Below are 14,247 nucleotides of genomic sequence, written 5' to 3' on the forward strand. Positions count from 1 at the left end.
CCTCTGCCTTGGGATGCTCTCTCAGAGATTGTTTCCTTCTGTTGCTCAGAGATCTGTGCGTGTCTAAACAAAGTATTTTAAGGACATCTAAAAAAATGAGGAGAGAGCAGGTGGTGGTGGTGGTGGTGGCACATGCCTTTAATCCCAGCATTCAGGAGGCAGAGGCAGATGGATCTCCATGAGTTAGAGACCAGCTTGGTCTACAGAATGAGTTCCAAGACAGCCCAGACTTACACAGAGAAAAACAAAAGCAAACATACAAACACGAAGAGAGGTTTTTGTAAACCTCTTTTTGTAAATAAAGCTTTTTGTAAAGATTTATTATGTATAGTGTTTTGCCTGCCTGTATGCCTGCAGGCCAGAAGAGGGCACCAGATCTCATTACAGGTGGTTGTGAGCCACCATGTGGTTGCTGGGAATTGAACCCAGGACCTCTGGAAGAGCAGTCAGTGCTCTTAACCACTGAGCCATCCCTTCAGCCGGTGAAGAGAGATTTTTACTGTGGTTCTTTGAAGCTCACTCTGGAGCATGCACTTCCTGTGGGACTCTTCTGTTAGGAGAAGATCTGTGGTGCAGTTCATCTAAGCTGGGATCTGATAGTACCTTGGTGGGATTGACTTCTGCATGTGTATCCATTGCTCAAGGCCGTGTGTCTGTTCCGTTTTCTCTCTTAGGATTCATGGTTGGTAAAGACTATGAAGCCGAAGGGATCGCCAAGGACGGCGCCAAGATGGTAGCCGCAGTATCCTGTGCCAAAGTGCCTAAGATAACTGTCATAATCGGGGGATCATATGGGGCTGGAAACTACGGAATGTGTGGCAGAGCATATAGGTGGGTAGTGTCCACGGCTTTTTTTTTTTTTTTTTTTTTTTTGAAGAAAGAAAATGCATTTCAAGTGAAATTACAAACGGTCGTGTAAATCCCAGCAGTGGTGGCACACACCTGTAGCCCTAGCTCTTGGAGGGAGAAGAGTCGGGAGTTCAAAGCCAGCCTTGCTACACAGCAAAATTGAGGCTAGCTCTGGCTACAGAGGGTCATGTCTACAAACAAAACATGAATAAGTTGTCACTTTATCCCAGGTTTGGGGTATAAAGTGACATTCAGCCCACTTGACCGTTTGTACTTTAATCCGTTCACAGTCTTTTGCCACCATGCCTAATTGCACTGCATGAATCTGATGCTTCCTCTTTTCCTTCCAGTCCAAGATTTCTACATGTGGCCAAATGCTCGATCTCAGTGATGGGAGGAGAGCAGGCAGCCACCGTGTTAGCCACAGTGGCGAGAGACCAGAGAGCCCGTGAGGGGAAGCAGGTAGGGGACTTCTTTGCTTCGTATGGGTTTGAGTGTCCCCTGAAAACCCCTGCAGCTCAGGAGCAGAGCACCCAGGCTACCTGTGTGTCCATGGGAAGGATTGTGAGGCTCCACTCCTGGGCCTTAAGTACGCCATATACTGCTGACCTGTACCCGCAGCCCCAGAATTTCCCAGAAAGCACCAGACAGAGACGCGGATTCTTACTTTTTTGCTGTTTGTGAGATCTAAGGAGAAACAATTTACTTCTTTTGGGCCTAGAGCAGCAGGCCTTTGTTTCTGTTTTGTTTTCCATTGTTGATAAGGGTCCCTGGGAGAGTCAGTCCGCTGCTGTGAAGTGTATAGCATCAGTATTCCTTGAGAGTGTAACTATGGAAAAATGGATACAAAAGAATGTAGATGTGCTACTGAAAGGCAAACGGGGTGGCTGCTCTTAAGGTGGATTCTTTGTCTCTGTTAGAGACTCTTTGGGAATTCTATGAATGTTTATTTACAGCGTTTAAGCACCGAGTCCTGAAATGTCAGCTGTGTACTCCTGAGGTAGCTTATGTGCACCCTTGTCTTGTCGTAGGAATGACTGTGGATACCTCCTTGGTGTGACATTGCTTTGCCCTGCCAGCAGGGATCAAGTGGTCAACCACAGGGTCCGCAGAGCTGGGATGATACAAAGTCACTTTGTCTTTGGCCTCCTTCTGTCTCTGTGTGTACATTTGTGTGAGGATGATACTGCATGGTGCTGTGTGGACGTCAGAGGACAACCTCTGGTGTTGGGCCTCACCTTCCACCTGATCCGAGTAAGGCCTCTTTGTTGTTTCTCTGGTGTGTACACTAGGCTAGCTCTCTTGTGTGCTTCTAGGGATTCTCCTGTCTCCCACATCCCCATGCCGGTGCTGGATCGCAGCTTGTGCTAGGAATCTGAACTCAGGTCCCCGTGGTTTCAATGCAAGAGCTTGACCCACTGACTATCTCCCCAGCCTGCCTCTTTGTCTCTACCTGGCAGCAGGCACTCTGTACAGTTAGGTTGGTGTATTAGATAAACTTTAGTGCCAGCCAGTATTGAAGCAAAACAGTAGCTTTGCTCTGTGTGGATCTAGGGGAGGAGGCCGGAAGGGGATGCCGTCAGCAGTGTAGGTGATAGAGTGAGTCTACCTGATGTTTCGAAAGCGTGTTTGAACTTTATCAAACAAAAGTAATCCCTTGATAAGTAACCATCCTTTGGTTCATTTGATACATAGATATTTAAATCATTCCTTTTCATATATGAAAGTTGGTGTCTGGTTCTCCCCCCAGTGGGTATTGACTGAAGTATGTGCATGAGAGAGGGTAAGGTTGACTTGAAGTAAGTCATTTGTTTCTAACGTACCTGATTATTTACCTATTTATTTTGGCACTGGAGGTTGAAGCCAAGGTCTCCCAAAGGCTTGGCAAGTGCATCCCTGTTGCTGTAATTAAAATAAAAAAACTGTCTTTTATCCTGCACTAGGTCCAGCACCGCAGTGCCCCAGATATCTGGTAGATATCCTCATCTCAGTCAGCAAAGCGGCTCACCTGCTCTGCTCCATCCCCTATCACACTGCCAATGGCTTCTCTCTGCGCCTGGCAGCAATCTCTCTACCCATCTAGTTCCCAAGGCAGGCTGTCACCATGCCAGACATACACATCCCAATTCCATGGTGGCCTAGTGTCTCCAGCCACCACACTCTCTCTTGAACTTAAATGGCCACATGAAAGAACACACAACACAATAACCTCTGATCCAATTGATAAGATATAACTGCCCACCGAAACATACAAGACCCTGTACGCATCCATCCCTCAAGAACATTCAAAACAACCTGTAAATGAGCAGAGAGGAATCTTAACATCAGCCTCCGTGTTCTCTCTGCTCTTCTCTTCCCCTCGCTCCAGTCTCCTTCTCCCTCTAAAACTTTTCTCCCGCCCATCCTTCCTTCTCGTCCAATGACAGGCCTTGTTCTATCTTGAACCTGCCTTCACCTGCGTAATGACATCATCCCATAGATCCCTATATCAGCAGTTCTGGAATACTTCAGAGTTGAAAATAGAGTCTCCTATAAAAAGCCAGGATCAAGGACGTGCACTGCCATGCATGGCCTTCCCCACCTTGTTAACTGGAGATTGCTGAACGCTTTTTAGTTCTATGGTGGGACTCACGTCTCCTATTGTATCCTGCTGGAACACAGTGATGTGTGATGTTCTTGGTTTTGGCTTTGTGTTACATGGCTTCAATGTGCCGTCTTTGATGACCTATGTCCCAGGCAAGGCCATGTATGTTAAAACATCCTTTGCAATCTAACACTGTGCAAATGTTAGTTATACTGTGATTGTCCCCAGGGTGTGTCTTTCTGAGCTTAGCTAGAGGAAGCAGTCCTGGTGAAGCCGACTTACCGTCTCTCTCCTTCCAGTTCTCCAGTGCAGAGGAGGCAGCTTTGAAAGAGCCCATCATCAAGAGGTTCGAAGAGGAAGGGAACCCTTACTATTCCAGTGCAAGGTGGGAACAGGGCTTCTCTCAGCCCCTCAGTCTCAGCCTCACAGACACCCGAGCTCTCGGGATGGTCGACCTTCATAGGACCTTCCTGCCGTTTGTGCATCTGTGGCAGGAGGATGGAGACTTGAAGCCAGCCTGAGCTACATAGAAAGATCTTGTTACCGTCTGGACAGAAAGTTACTTTTATACGACCATTCGTTTATGCTAAACTGCCGTCCTCCTCCCAGGCTTCCTCGAACAGTAGCTCCTCCCCCTTTACTCCCGCATCCCACCCTAATTAGGGTATCCGTAACTTGGTGTGGCCCTGTAGAGGTGGACCATGTCAGCAGTGGAGAGTAAGAGTTCTAATCCTGGGTATCACACGTTCAGGAGGCGATCTTAATCTTTGCCTAAGCACCTAGATTTCCACGTGGCCCCCCCTTCTGATTGTTTGGTCGCTCCCCCATTTTAAACATGAGATTGGCTGGTCGATCACATATTGACACCGGTTAGCAAGTGTGCTTGCATACTTGGAAGGTGATTATTCACAGCCAGGGCCCACACGTCAGTGCCAAGTAATTACATCCGACACCACTGCTGCCACTGACTGTTTGTTTTCTTCGAAGCGAAATCATAATGGGGTAATAAATTCTCCCTGCCTGTCCCAGCTGGAGACCGCTTGGTTTGTGCTTCCAAATGGTTTCTCCAATAGCCGTACTGTTCAGGATTATGAAGACAAATCTACGCCATGCCTTCTTTCTTCCCTTGGGCAGATGGAGAAAAGAATAAATACTAGTGTCCTCTAAAATTAGGTTATGCCTTGGATCATGCCCTTTACTGGGAAGGACGAACTGGAGAGGAGGGCAGAAGAAAATAAGAAAGTTAGAATCCATTTCTGTCGTGGGATTCCTCCCCTGTGGCCAACACTGCTCTTGGCAGCAGGCTGCATATTGGTTAGCAGTTTGAGTTCAGATAACAGCATTTGAGATTTTTGTTGTCTGTCAACCGAGTCTCCTTGTAGCTCAGACTGGCTAAGGACTGGCTAAGTTTAAGAATGATCTTGAACTCCTGATCCCCCTACCTCTGGAGTCCCAGGATCAGGCCTCTGTGTCACTGCCACGGTAGGCAGCTCTGGGGTGGGGTTGAACCCAGAATGGTAGATCAGCTGTCCCCCATCTGAGCTACATCCTGAACACATTTGTTAATTTCCAAAGCTCCAGTTTGCCTTTGTGTTAACTGTGTCCTGCCCTCCCCAGACAGATTTACAGCATGGCCGTGGGTCATTGGTTCATGTAATTAACGACAGATTACTTTATCATCTTTGGTTTGAGCAACAAAATCGTACCTCACTTTGCCGTAATGCAAACAGACATTCAGCAGTAGCAGCCACTAGAGGCAGAGACTCCCAGAGACCCACGGAAGAATTTAAAATAAATGCAAGGCAAATACATAAGCTTGCTGACAGTTCTCCACATGAATGAGGTTTTGGCTGAAATGCTCACGAACAGGTGAAATATTCGACTTTGGAAATGGAGAATTTTAGATGAGCCATGCATTTAGGTTTTTTTTATGCCTAAGATGAGTCATCCCTTGGGAAAGATCATTAATGTTTATGCGTTAATGGGTTGCATTCAAGACCTCAGTGAGCGTGGCTGGATAGATGGATCTTTACAAATAAATGGTAAAAGACGGGAAGATTCTCTGTTAATCTGTGTGTGCTGAGTCCTACTGTTGCCACAGTTGTTGGCCTGGAGACAGCAACCTTTTCCTAAAGATGAAAAGATTGGCAAGCTGGCTTGGGGTCCTGGTCTGGGGTTTGATAAATCCCATCCTAGCAATCGTTCCCTGACTTGCTTAGGATTGAACATGGTAGAAGCCAGCTTTCTGGAATATCTCCTGTTACTGGAACCTCTGTTTCATTGCCTCTTTTCTGGGGCTCAAACCTCATACCCGCTAGGTTAGTGCTTTAGTTCTGTCCCAGCTTCTGTTCCCTAAATGACACACACACACATCTGCTCATGAACTGCACCCAGGCACTGGGCTGACCCATGCCCTTCCAGCATTGCTTGGGGGATTCTGTTGCTCATGGGCTCCCAGGGGACAATCAGTTCACCCGTTCCCAGCTCCAAGAACAACCTCCTGTTGATTGGCCACTGGTACCTTAGGGTCCCCGTGATGAATGTTTTATGAGCAAAGATGTGGTTCCTGCCCGCCAATGTGAAAACCGTTTAATAATTGATGTGACATCCAGATGCTCAAAGCACTTTGAGTAAAGAAAGCAAGATAGCCATTTAATAATAATTAACCCCAAGAGAACAGCTATTCCTCGTTTGGTAAGGCAGTTTATATCTGAAGAAGGCCGAGGCAGGATAACCACAGGTTCCGGGCAAAGTTGGCCTATAGATTGAGACTTGTTTTTTTAAAAACTGAACAAGTAACTAAAAACAAAAAAAAAAAAAAAAAAAAAAAAAAAAACTAAAAAAACCCAAAAAAACAGTGTTATTTCTCATTCTTTTTTAAATATAAATTTGAGGATGTCAGTGAGGACAAACTCTTCAAAGCAGTTTAAGGTTATTTTTTCTATTGTAGCAAGAAATAAAGACTGGTATTTTAAGTTGCTTATTTTATTAATAAAGTGTAGTGAGGCTTACAGAGTGATTGCCAGCTTGCTAAAAGTTTCCTGTAGTATATGCCTTTAGCAGTGACATCACTGAGTTGAAACTTTTACCTGGGTTTATGGGGCTCCATGCTAATAACACTGTAGCCATCTTCAGACGCACCAGAAGAGGTCATCTGATCCCATTACAGTTGGTTGTGAGCCACCATGTGGGTGCTAGGATTTGAACTCAGAACCTCTGGAAGAGCCATCTCTCTGGCTAATAGCAGAGGAGATCAAGGTGATTGCTACAGTTCTGGGAGGAGCAAAGAAACTCTTTCCTAAGGCCTGAAGCGCCACGTGGCTCCTAGTGGCAGCCCGGGAGGAACAGTGCTGTTCTTTTGTTTGGGTGGGAGCACTACTGTTCTTTGGGTGGGAGCACTGCCGTTCTTTGGGTGGGAGCACTGCCGTTCTTTGGGTGGGAGCACTGCCGTTCTTTGGGTGGGAGCACTGCCGTTCTTTGGGTGGGAGCACTGCCGTTCTTTGGGTGGGAGCACTGCTGTTCTTTTCTTTGTTCCACTCTCTCAAACATGACTTCTACTGGCCATTCCCGTACAGGCAGTAGTCCAGAGCTCTCTGAACTGTGGTTGGTCCTTGTGGTGATTCTGGGCATGGCATGGAGGGATGGTGACTCGGATGATACATTCATAGTGACCATTTTCATCTTTCCACAGGCTGTGGGATGATGGGATTATCGACCCCGTGGACACCAGGCTGGTTCTGGGGCTCAGCATCAGTGCAGCCCTCAATGCGCCCATCCAGAGGACAGACTTTGGCATCTTCAGGATGTAACCCAGATTCGGAACACGTTGCCACAGCTGTAATAAAAATTAACACGTGTGACTAGCCTTAAAACTTGAGATCCACTGGGCATTTGCTGGCACAGGAATTCTTTTCTTAACAGTATGATGTATGGGTTTGTTTTTTTTTTAATTGTAAAAATCAGTGAGTATTCTGCTTGATGAGCTTTGATTTGTCGAAAATTTTTCTTACAGACACTTCTCATGGCTCATTTTTTACCACCCATAAAATGAAGTGACCGACTTTGCAATTATCCTTTTGAGAACCACAAACAGTTTGAAAAATAAATCTCTCTAATCTATACATTCTAGGGTTGTTGCGATGGTTAATTTAAAATCATATTACTCTCGAAGTGATTATTTTCTTGGTTATATTTGAGATTTCAGCACACTTGTATGTGTGCATGTGCATGCGTGTGTGTGTGTGTGTGTGTGTGTGTGTGTGTGTGTCTATCCTAGAGCTGCCATTTTAGAAGCTGTGACCCTGTTAATGTGGGTGCCAGTCCTCTGGAAGAACAGCAAGTATGTTTCACCACTGAGCCATCTTTCCAGACCCATCCATTTTGTTTTTGAGGCAGGGTTGCTCCCTGAGCCTGGAACTCACGGATTCAGCTAAGCTGGCTTGCAACAGTCCCTGGAATCCTCCTGTCTCCGCCTCCCCAGCGCTACACGTGTGCACTGCCACACCTGGCTTCGGGGTTCTAAAGATCAAAACTGGGTCTTCATTCTCATATGGCAAAGAGATTCCTGGCTGAGCCATTCCTCAGCCTGCAGCAAACTTATTTTTAAGGGTCCCCTCTAACTTTTCCTCCTCCAGCCACCGTCTGTCTCCTCCCGTGATAGTCAGGCTTGTCCCTGCTTGCATGATGGGCTCTTTTCCATCCCATTCACCCCCTCGCTTGGTCATTTTCAAGCTTCCCTGCCCACAGCCTTCCCCAGGTCACCATTGAGCTCCATGTTGCTGAGACCAGTGGGTTCTTTCCGACCTCACCAGACAATGTAGCCCTGTCGCCTCATTTGTTTGAAACCACCCACGGAAACAATGTCCTTAGCTTTCATGGTACAGCACCGGGTTTTCTACCAGCATCATTAAGTCCCTCTATCTGTCGTTTTCCCTTCCCTCCCTCGCTCCCGTTATTTGTCTTGACTTTCATTAGTAAATGCAGCACATTCTTATGTTAAGCTATACAAATAACACAGCCGTTCTTTTTTACTAGTATTTGAACAGTTCAGTGGCATTAAATGCCTCCCCTTACTACACAGCCATCGCTGCCCTCCATCTCTGGGGCCTCACCTCCCCGCAGCCTCGGCTCACCTTATCTTTAAATGGATGCGTTTCTCGTGTCGTTCTGGTCCTTACTGGGCTCTTCCTGCCCATCTCTCGGCTTTCAGCTCCTATCAAGGACTCACCTGCAGTTCTTCGCCCACCTCTCCTCTGGGCTTCAGCTCTGCGTGTTTCCCTCAGGCTGCTGGGTATCCAGAGGGAGCCTCACAGTCATCGTCGTTAAATCCCGAGAGATTTTTGTCTCCTTCGCTGTCTCTTGGATCACTCCACTCACTTCTCTCTTGCCTTACACGTGGTCTGCGGCATCTGGTCCTCCCTAGTCCAGTCTGTCTACTGTCTACTGTAGAGTGAGAAGGGCCATCTTGACCTGGCCAGGTGGAAGATTCCGCAGTGGCTGAGCCCATATCCAGTGGTTCTGCTCATCCCTTTAACCTCATCTTCCAAATTCCTCTTTCCGTAGAAGAATGACTACACTTCTCTCAGACTGCTGGTTCTCTGAACCTACTTAGTCTTTCCTACCTAAGGTCTACAAGACTCCATCTGGCTGTACCATTGTACTTTCCCTCCTTTTCACCACTTACCCATTCAACAGAAACTCTTGATTCTTCCTTAATGTCTGGACTTTTCCAGGCTAGACTGACATCCCACCGAATGCACTTACGAAATATAATCGTAAACTCACCATCCAACCATAAACATTCTTTCATCTTGTCTACCTGCTAGAATGCAAACTCCAGGAGAAACAGGATCCTATTTACTTGTGTCTCCAATGCCTGGTACTTGAAAGTGCTTGGTGTTTGTTGAGTGAATGAAGAAAAAATTCCTCTGTACTTGATGATATCAGGCCAAATAGTTTAAAATATTCTAGTGTTGTTGTAAAATTATAAAATAGAAAAGAGTATAGTTGTCTTTTACTCTGCTAGGTCCGCACCACGGTGTCCCAAGGTATCTGCTAGATAGCTGGGCAGAAACACAGCCCAGCCGCACGCTTTCCTACACTCAAACCCTCACATAAAAGAACACACAACACAATAATCTTAGATCCAATTGGTAAGATATAATTGCCCACTTAAACATACAAAGTCCGGTACCATCCATCCCTTTGGAACATTAATAACAACCTGTAAATACACAGAGCAGAATCTTAACATCACCTGCCATGGCTTCTCAGCCTCTTCTCTGCCCTGTCTTCCCTTTCTGTCCTAGTCTCCTCCTCTTCCTTCAAACTTCTCTCCCGCCCATCCTTCCTTCTCCTCCAATGACAGGCCTCCTTCTATCCTGTACCTGCCCCTCACCTGTACTTTACAAATTCAGGTGAAGTCACCTGAGTTCTGAGTATGTGACTAGGCAGCTGTCCTTGGGGCAGTGGAATTAGCATCAAAATACAGAAAACTTCAGGGCAAACCACAACATAGTGTTTTCCTGATAAACTTCAGAAGCACCTGAACCAGCCAGCCTGGTGTAAGCAGGACCGAACAACTAAGACTTTGTCCCAAACAAGTGGACACCCAACGACGTCCCCTGACCTCCCTGTATGTGACATGGCATACTCTCAAAGATAAATTATACCTTTTTGTCAGAATACATTATTTTTGCATTGTGACTTAAGAATTTTGGTCAGGGTGTGAGTCGTGAGAAACCGTATGAAGCGTAGAGCTAATTAGCCTCCATATTTGCCCTCTCAAGACTTAGAGAATAGAAAGAGACAAGATTATGTTTCCCCCACCCCCATCCCAGTTTCCAAGAAATATGTTTTCTAATTAGAATATATCTAAATACAGCAAACTAATCATAGCCTGGCAGTTCTCTAAAAACGTTACAGATGAAGTCCAAGCAGTGCACAATGATGACAAGTGGGCTTGCACTGTTGTGATAAAAGCCTTTTCCCACAGAACGCAATTACCCCATTTTAATTTAATGCATCTGGAATCATAATTACTAGGACAAAGCTGTTCTTTGGGGCTTTTACCCTTTGGTAAATGTGCATCCCATATGGCAGCCCTGAATCAAAGGTGGAGACGTAATTCATCATCCCCTAGCACACCTTCGAGAATGGCAGGCCTTACTCACCTCACGGGGGGTCGGGTGTCATCTTGGGACTGTGGGACATGTAGTCACCCTCAGCTCGTCCCCGTGGACCAAGCCCTTTGGCTTTGTGTTAGCTTCGCATGCTTCTCACAAGGACTTAGGAGACCTGCTTCGTAATTTCAAATGTAGACTTCAGTAGATTTCAGAGAAATTAAGAAAGCAAAGCAAAACAAAACAACAAAAAACAAAACAAATTCCCATTCTAGAGACAGACCCGGGGAAGAGTTTAGCACAGGGCAGAAGCAATTGTTACTGTTAGGTTTGCAGACTCAGTGGTCCAGTTTCTGAGGTCTCTCTTTCACAGAGAAGACCCAAATCACAGGTCCATAAAGGGAGAGGGGTATTTCTGAGGAGCTTAGGGAAGGGTGGTCTTAGAATGAGGTTGCCTGAGAGATAGTAATGCCCCACCAACCTGTTAGAATCTGTCAGTTGGAGAAGGAGATCTCAGAGCACAGTTCAGATGAGCATGTGATGAGAAGGGAGCTCAGAAGGAAAGCAGGTCAGTAGCACTTTGGGGGGTGCTGAGACCTAAATAGCAAGAGGTGTCTGTGGGAAAGTATTTAACACTTTTAAAACACAGCTCTGCCAACTACATTCCCGAGTCTATAAGATAATTGGAGATAAACAGCTCTAGGGGCTAGAGAGATGGTTAGTGGTTAAGAACTCTCGCTGCTCTTCCACGGATCCCACTGCTTGCCTCACAACCCCCTGTGTCTAGCCCCCCAGGGCATCTGATGCCCTCTTGTGACATCTAAGGGTACCTGCACACACTTAGCATATAGTCAGACATACACAAAACCAAAATGGATAAATGAAATTACTTTTCCTGAAGTTGTTTGAAACATTTGAAATCTACCAATGTCAAAAGCTTAGGAAGACAAAAATAAATGGAGTGAAAGAAAAAGCTTCCTAACCCAACTTCCCAGAAGCAATCACTACCGTTAATGGTTTCCTGTGGTCTATTTTATTCTACCTGTAAGAATTTTTTTTTCAAAAATGATGCGTTTCATCTTCTGGTATCTGTGCAGTCCATTGATGTAACTATACCAATATATATTTACAGGTAATTGATTTCTTCTGTTACAATTTCGACATAACATGACATTGTATGGATGCCATTGGATGCACTCTCTTCCCCACTATTGGGCATGGGCCACCATGCCCCACCACTGTGATCAATGAGCAGTTTTGCAGTCTCCTCACATACGTTGATGGTTTAAGATAATGAATCCCTAGACGTGGGAAGTTGAGTCAAGGTGCTCAGGCTTAAAGGGCATTTGCTCAATTTTGCTCTGTAGTGTGTTTCTATTGTTTAGTACGCTTGCTTCCAATAACATTAAACCATTTGGCGTGAGACCCTGCCTGCTTTCATTGCTTGACAGCTGAGTCTGAATGAGCTTGTTACACCAGCAACTTAAGAAGACTCAGCATGGTCCAGAGCAGTCGTGGTCAGGGAAAGAACACAGCTGAGAAACCCACTCTGGTCCTACTACTGATAAGTCATGGACAGCAGAAGAAGGTGGGAAAGGACCAGAAGGAGCTAGCCAAGAAGCTGTTTCCCTTTCTTCTTTTTAGAAGCACAAGTCTCTACTCCTTTTTCTCCCCTCGTCAGTGGCTGAGCAGGCTGAGTTGGGAGGTCAGATAGTGTATGCAAAGAGCTTTGAAGTTTCACACACAGATTTTGGTGGGACTCATGGTGGAAAACACTTGAGTTTCTTTTGTTCTGATGAACAAACTTTTACCCAAGGCAGACTTTGGGTTAGACACAAGTGTGGAATGACTCCTGACCTTTTGCAACATGTAGCTTGTGACCTCTAAAGGTGTTTCACTTGCTCAGTATCCCCCATCTTTTGGTGAGCGAGCCTCATTCCATACAGAGCACCTCTCTCCTGCTCTGTGCAGGTTTAGTGAGTGTGTTCTGGCCTCCTGCTCATACATGCTGTGTCTTTGGTGGGTGGACCATCTCCAGGCAACTTGATTCGCACTAAAGACAAAGGTGGAAGGCTGGTCTGGAGTGCTTCCAGTTATCCCAAGGTCTACTCCGTGCTCCCTAGCATTGCCCTGACTACAAAAGACTACACAAGACAATGGCACCATCTATGTTCCCAATGCTACTCACATAATTCACCAACATCAGGTTTCAATCCTTGTAGCAACAAACCCTACATGGTAGGGTGTCTTGCAAGTCAATCTGTTTTTAAATTTGATGAAAAAATTCTGTCTTCATAACTGCCCCACCCCAAGTTGGCCTCAAACTCCTGGTTGACCTGCCTTCCATTCCTAAGTGCCGGGTGGGCTGTAGACCCAGCTCTCTGACATCTGCATTTAAAAAGACTTCAGAGAGAAGCCACTGTACCTAAGTTTAAAAAGAGAAAATGATACAGACCACAGAGGAGACTGTGGGTGTTGGTACTCAACATATGAAGCATTCAAAACGTGGTCAACCATCACTAGAGAGGGCAGATAAAGTGTCCAGATTACCACCAAGGGAACTCAACTTGTAATATCTGTCACTGAAATGCTTCACTGGACAAGGATTTAGTTATATTTAATTGGAAATGAAACTTTAAAAATTCTGTCTTCCATTGGGGATAATTTAAGACTGCAAAGAAACAGAATAGAATTAAATGAATTGTTAAGTAGCCTTTAGTGATCTCTGAAGAGCTTTAAGACCACAGTGAAGGTCTAATACGAAGGGTAAGAGGGTTTCCCACAACTCCTCTGGAAGTCATGGTGTTGCTTTCATTGTGTAGAAATATTTTGGAAACTTCTACTTTTATTTTTATTTTTACTTTTACTTCTACTGATGTTTTAACTTTAATTTTTTTCTGTCTTGGTTTTATTGCAGCCTGCTTCCACTCCTCTCTTTCTACCATAAACAATGTGTAGAAATATAAACAATGTGTAGAAAAGGTAACTACAAAATGGAGTTCCTGGAACTGGGCTCTGAAAATAAAGACACAATGAAGTCTTCAACGGGGATTAGATTGTTTATACTAGAACAGATTTAGCAACTCGGAGGAGACAAGTGTTTGCTAGAAAGAAGACTTAATGTGGAGGTAACAGATCCAGGTTCTTTGTAGCCCATGGATCTAATCTTGAGCGACCCGCCCCTTCTCTATAAAATTGTTCTTTATTATTATTACTGTGAGTGTTGGGGGAGGGGGAGCAGGCCCACATGCCACGGCTACATGTGGATGCGTGGCTGCCTCTCAGCTTGAGTAGACAGAACACTCAGGTGGTCAGGCTGCCCCACTGGGCCAGCTCACCACTCTCCTTGTCTGTTCACACAAAGGTGAGACTTGGGTTTCAGAGCTCTCCCCCATCTTGGGGTCTCATTAAAATTAGCTATGGCGGTTTAAAACTTTACGCTTGGATAAGAATCACTGTGGTGTGATGGGATTTTTTTTTTAAACTCTTAACTGCTCTAGAACAATGAATCTCAAACTCAGTTTACAACAGAATCACCTTGGATTTGCTTTATTTTTGTTTCCATTTCTTTTCTGCCATTATTTATTATTAATTTATTTATTTATATTGTGGCTCACTATATAGCCCAGGCTGGCTCAGATCTTCTGTGCTGGTCTAGACCTTACCTCAGCTTCCTGCAAACTGGGATAGTGG

General features: G+C 45.4%; 1 protein-coding gene across 2 annotated transcripts in view; it reads left to right on the forward strand.

The window, feature by feature from the left end:
* Positions 1-7,559, forward strand: part of Mccc2 (methylcrotonoyl-CoA carboxylase 2) — a 66,993-nt gene extending 59,434 nt beyond the window's left edge. For both annotated transcript variants that reach the window (XM_032898975.1, XM_032898976.1), the window contains 4 exons: positions 675-831; positions 1,200-1,311; positions 3,733-3,818; positions 7,125-7,559. In XM_032898975.1, coding sequence (XP_032754866.1) covers positions 675-831; positions 1,200-1,311; positions 3,733-3,818; positions 7,125-7,242 — 473 coding nt within the window. In that variant the 3' untranslated portion in view covers positions 7,243-7,559. The remainder of the gene's footprint in view (positions 1-674; positions 832-1,199; positions 1,312-3,732; positions 3,819-7,124) is intronic.
* Positions 7,560-14,247: the final 6,688 nt, after the last annotated feature.

Source organism: Rattus rattus, chromosome 3, assembly GCF_011064425.1.
Source record: "Rattus rattus isolate New Zealand chromosome 3, Rrattus_CSIRO_v1, whole genome shotgun sequence".
Classification (NCBI taxonomy): Eukaryota; Metazoa; Chordata; class Mammalia; order Rodentia; family Muridae; genus Rattus; species Rattus rattus.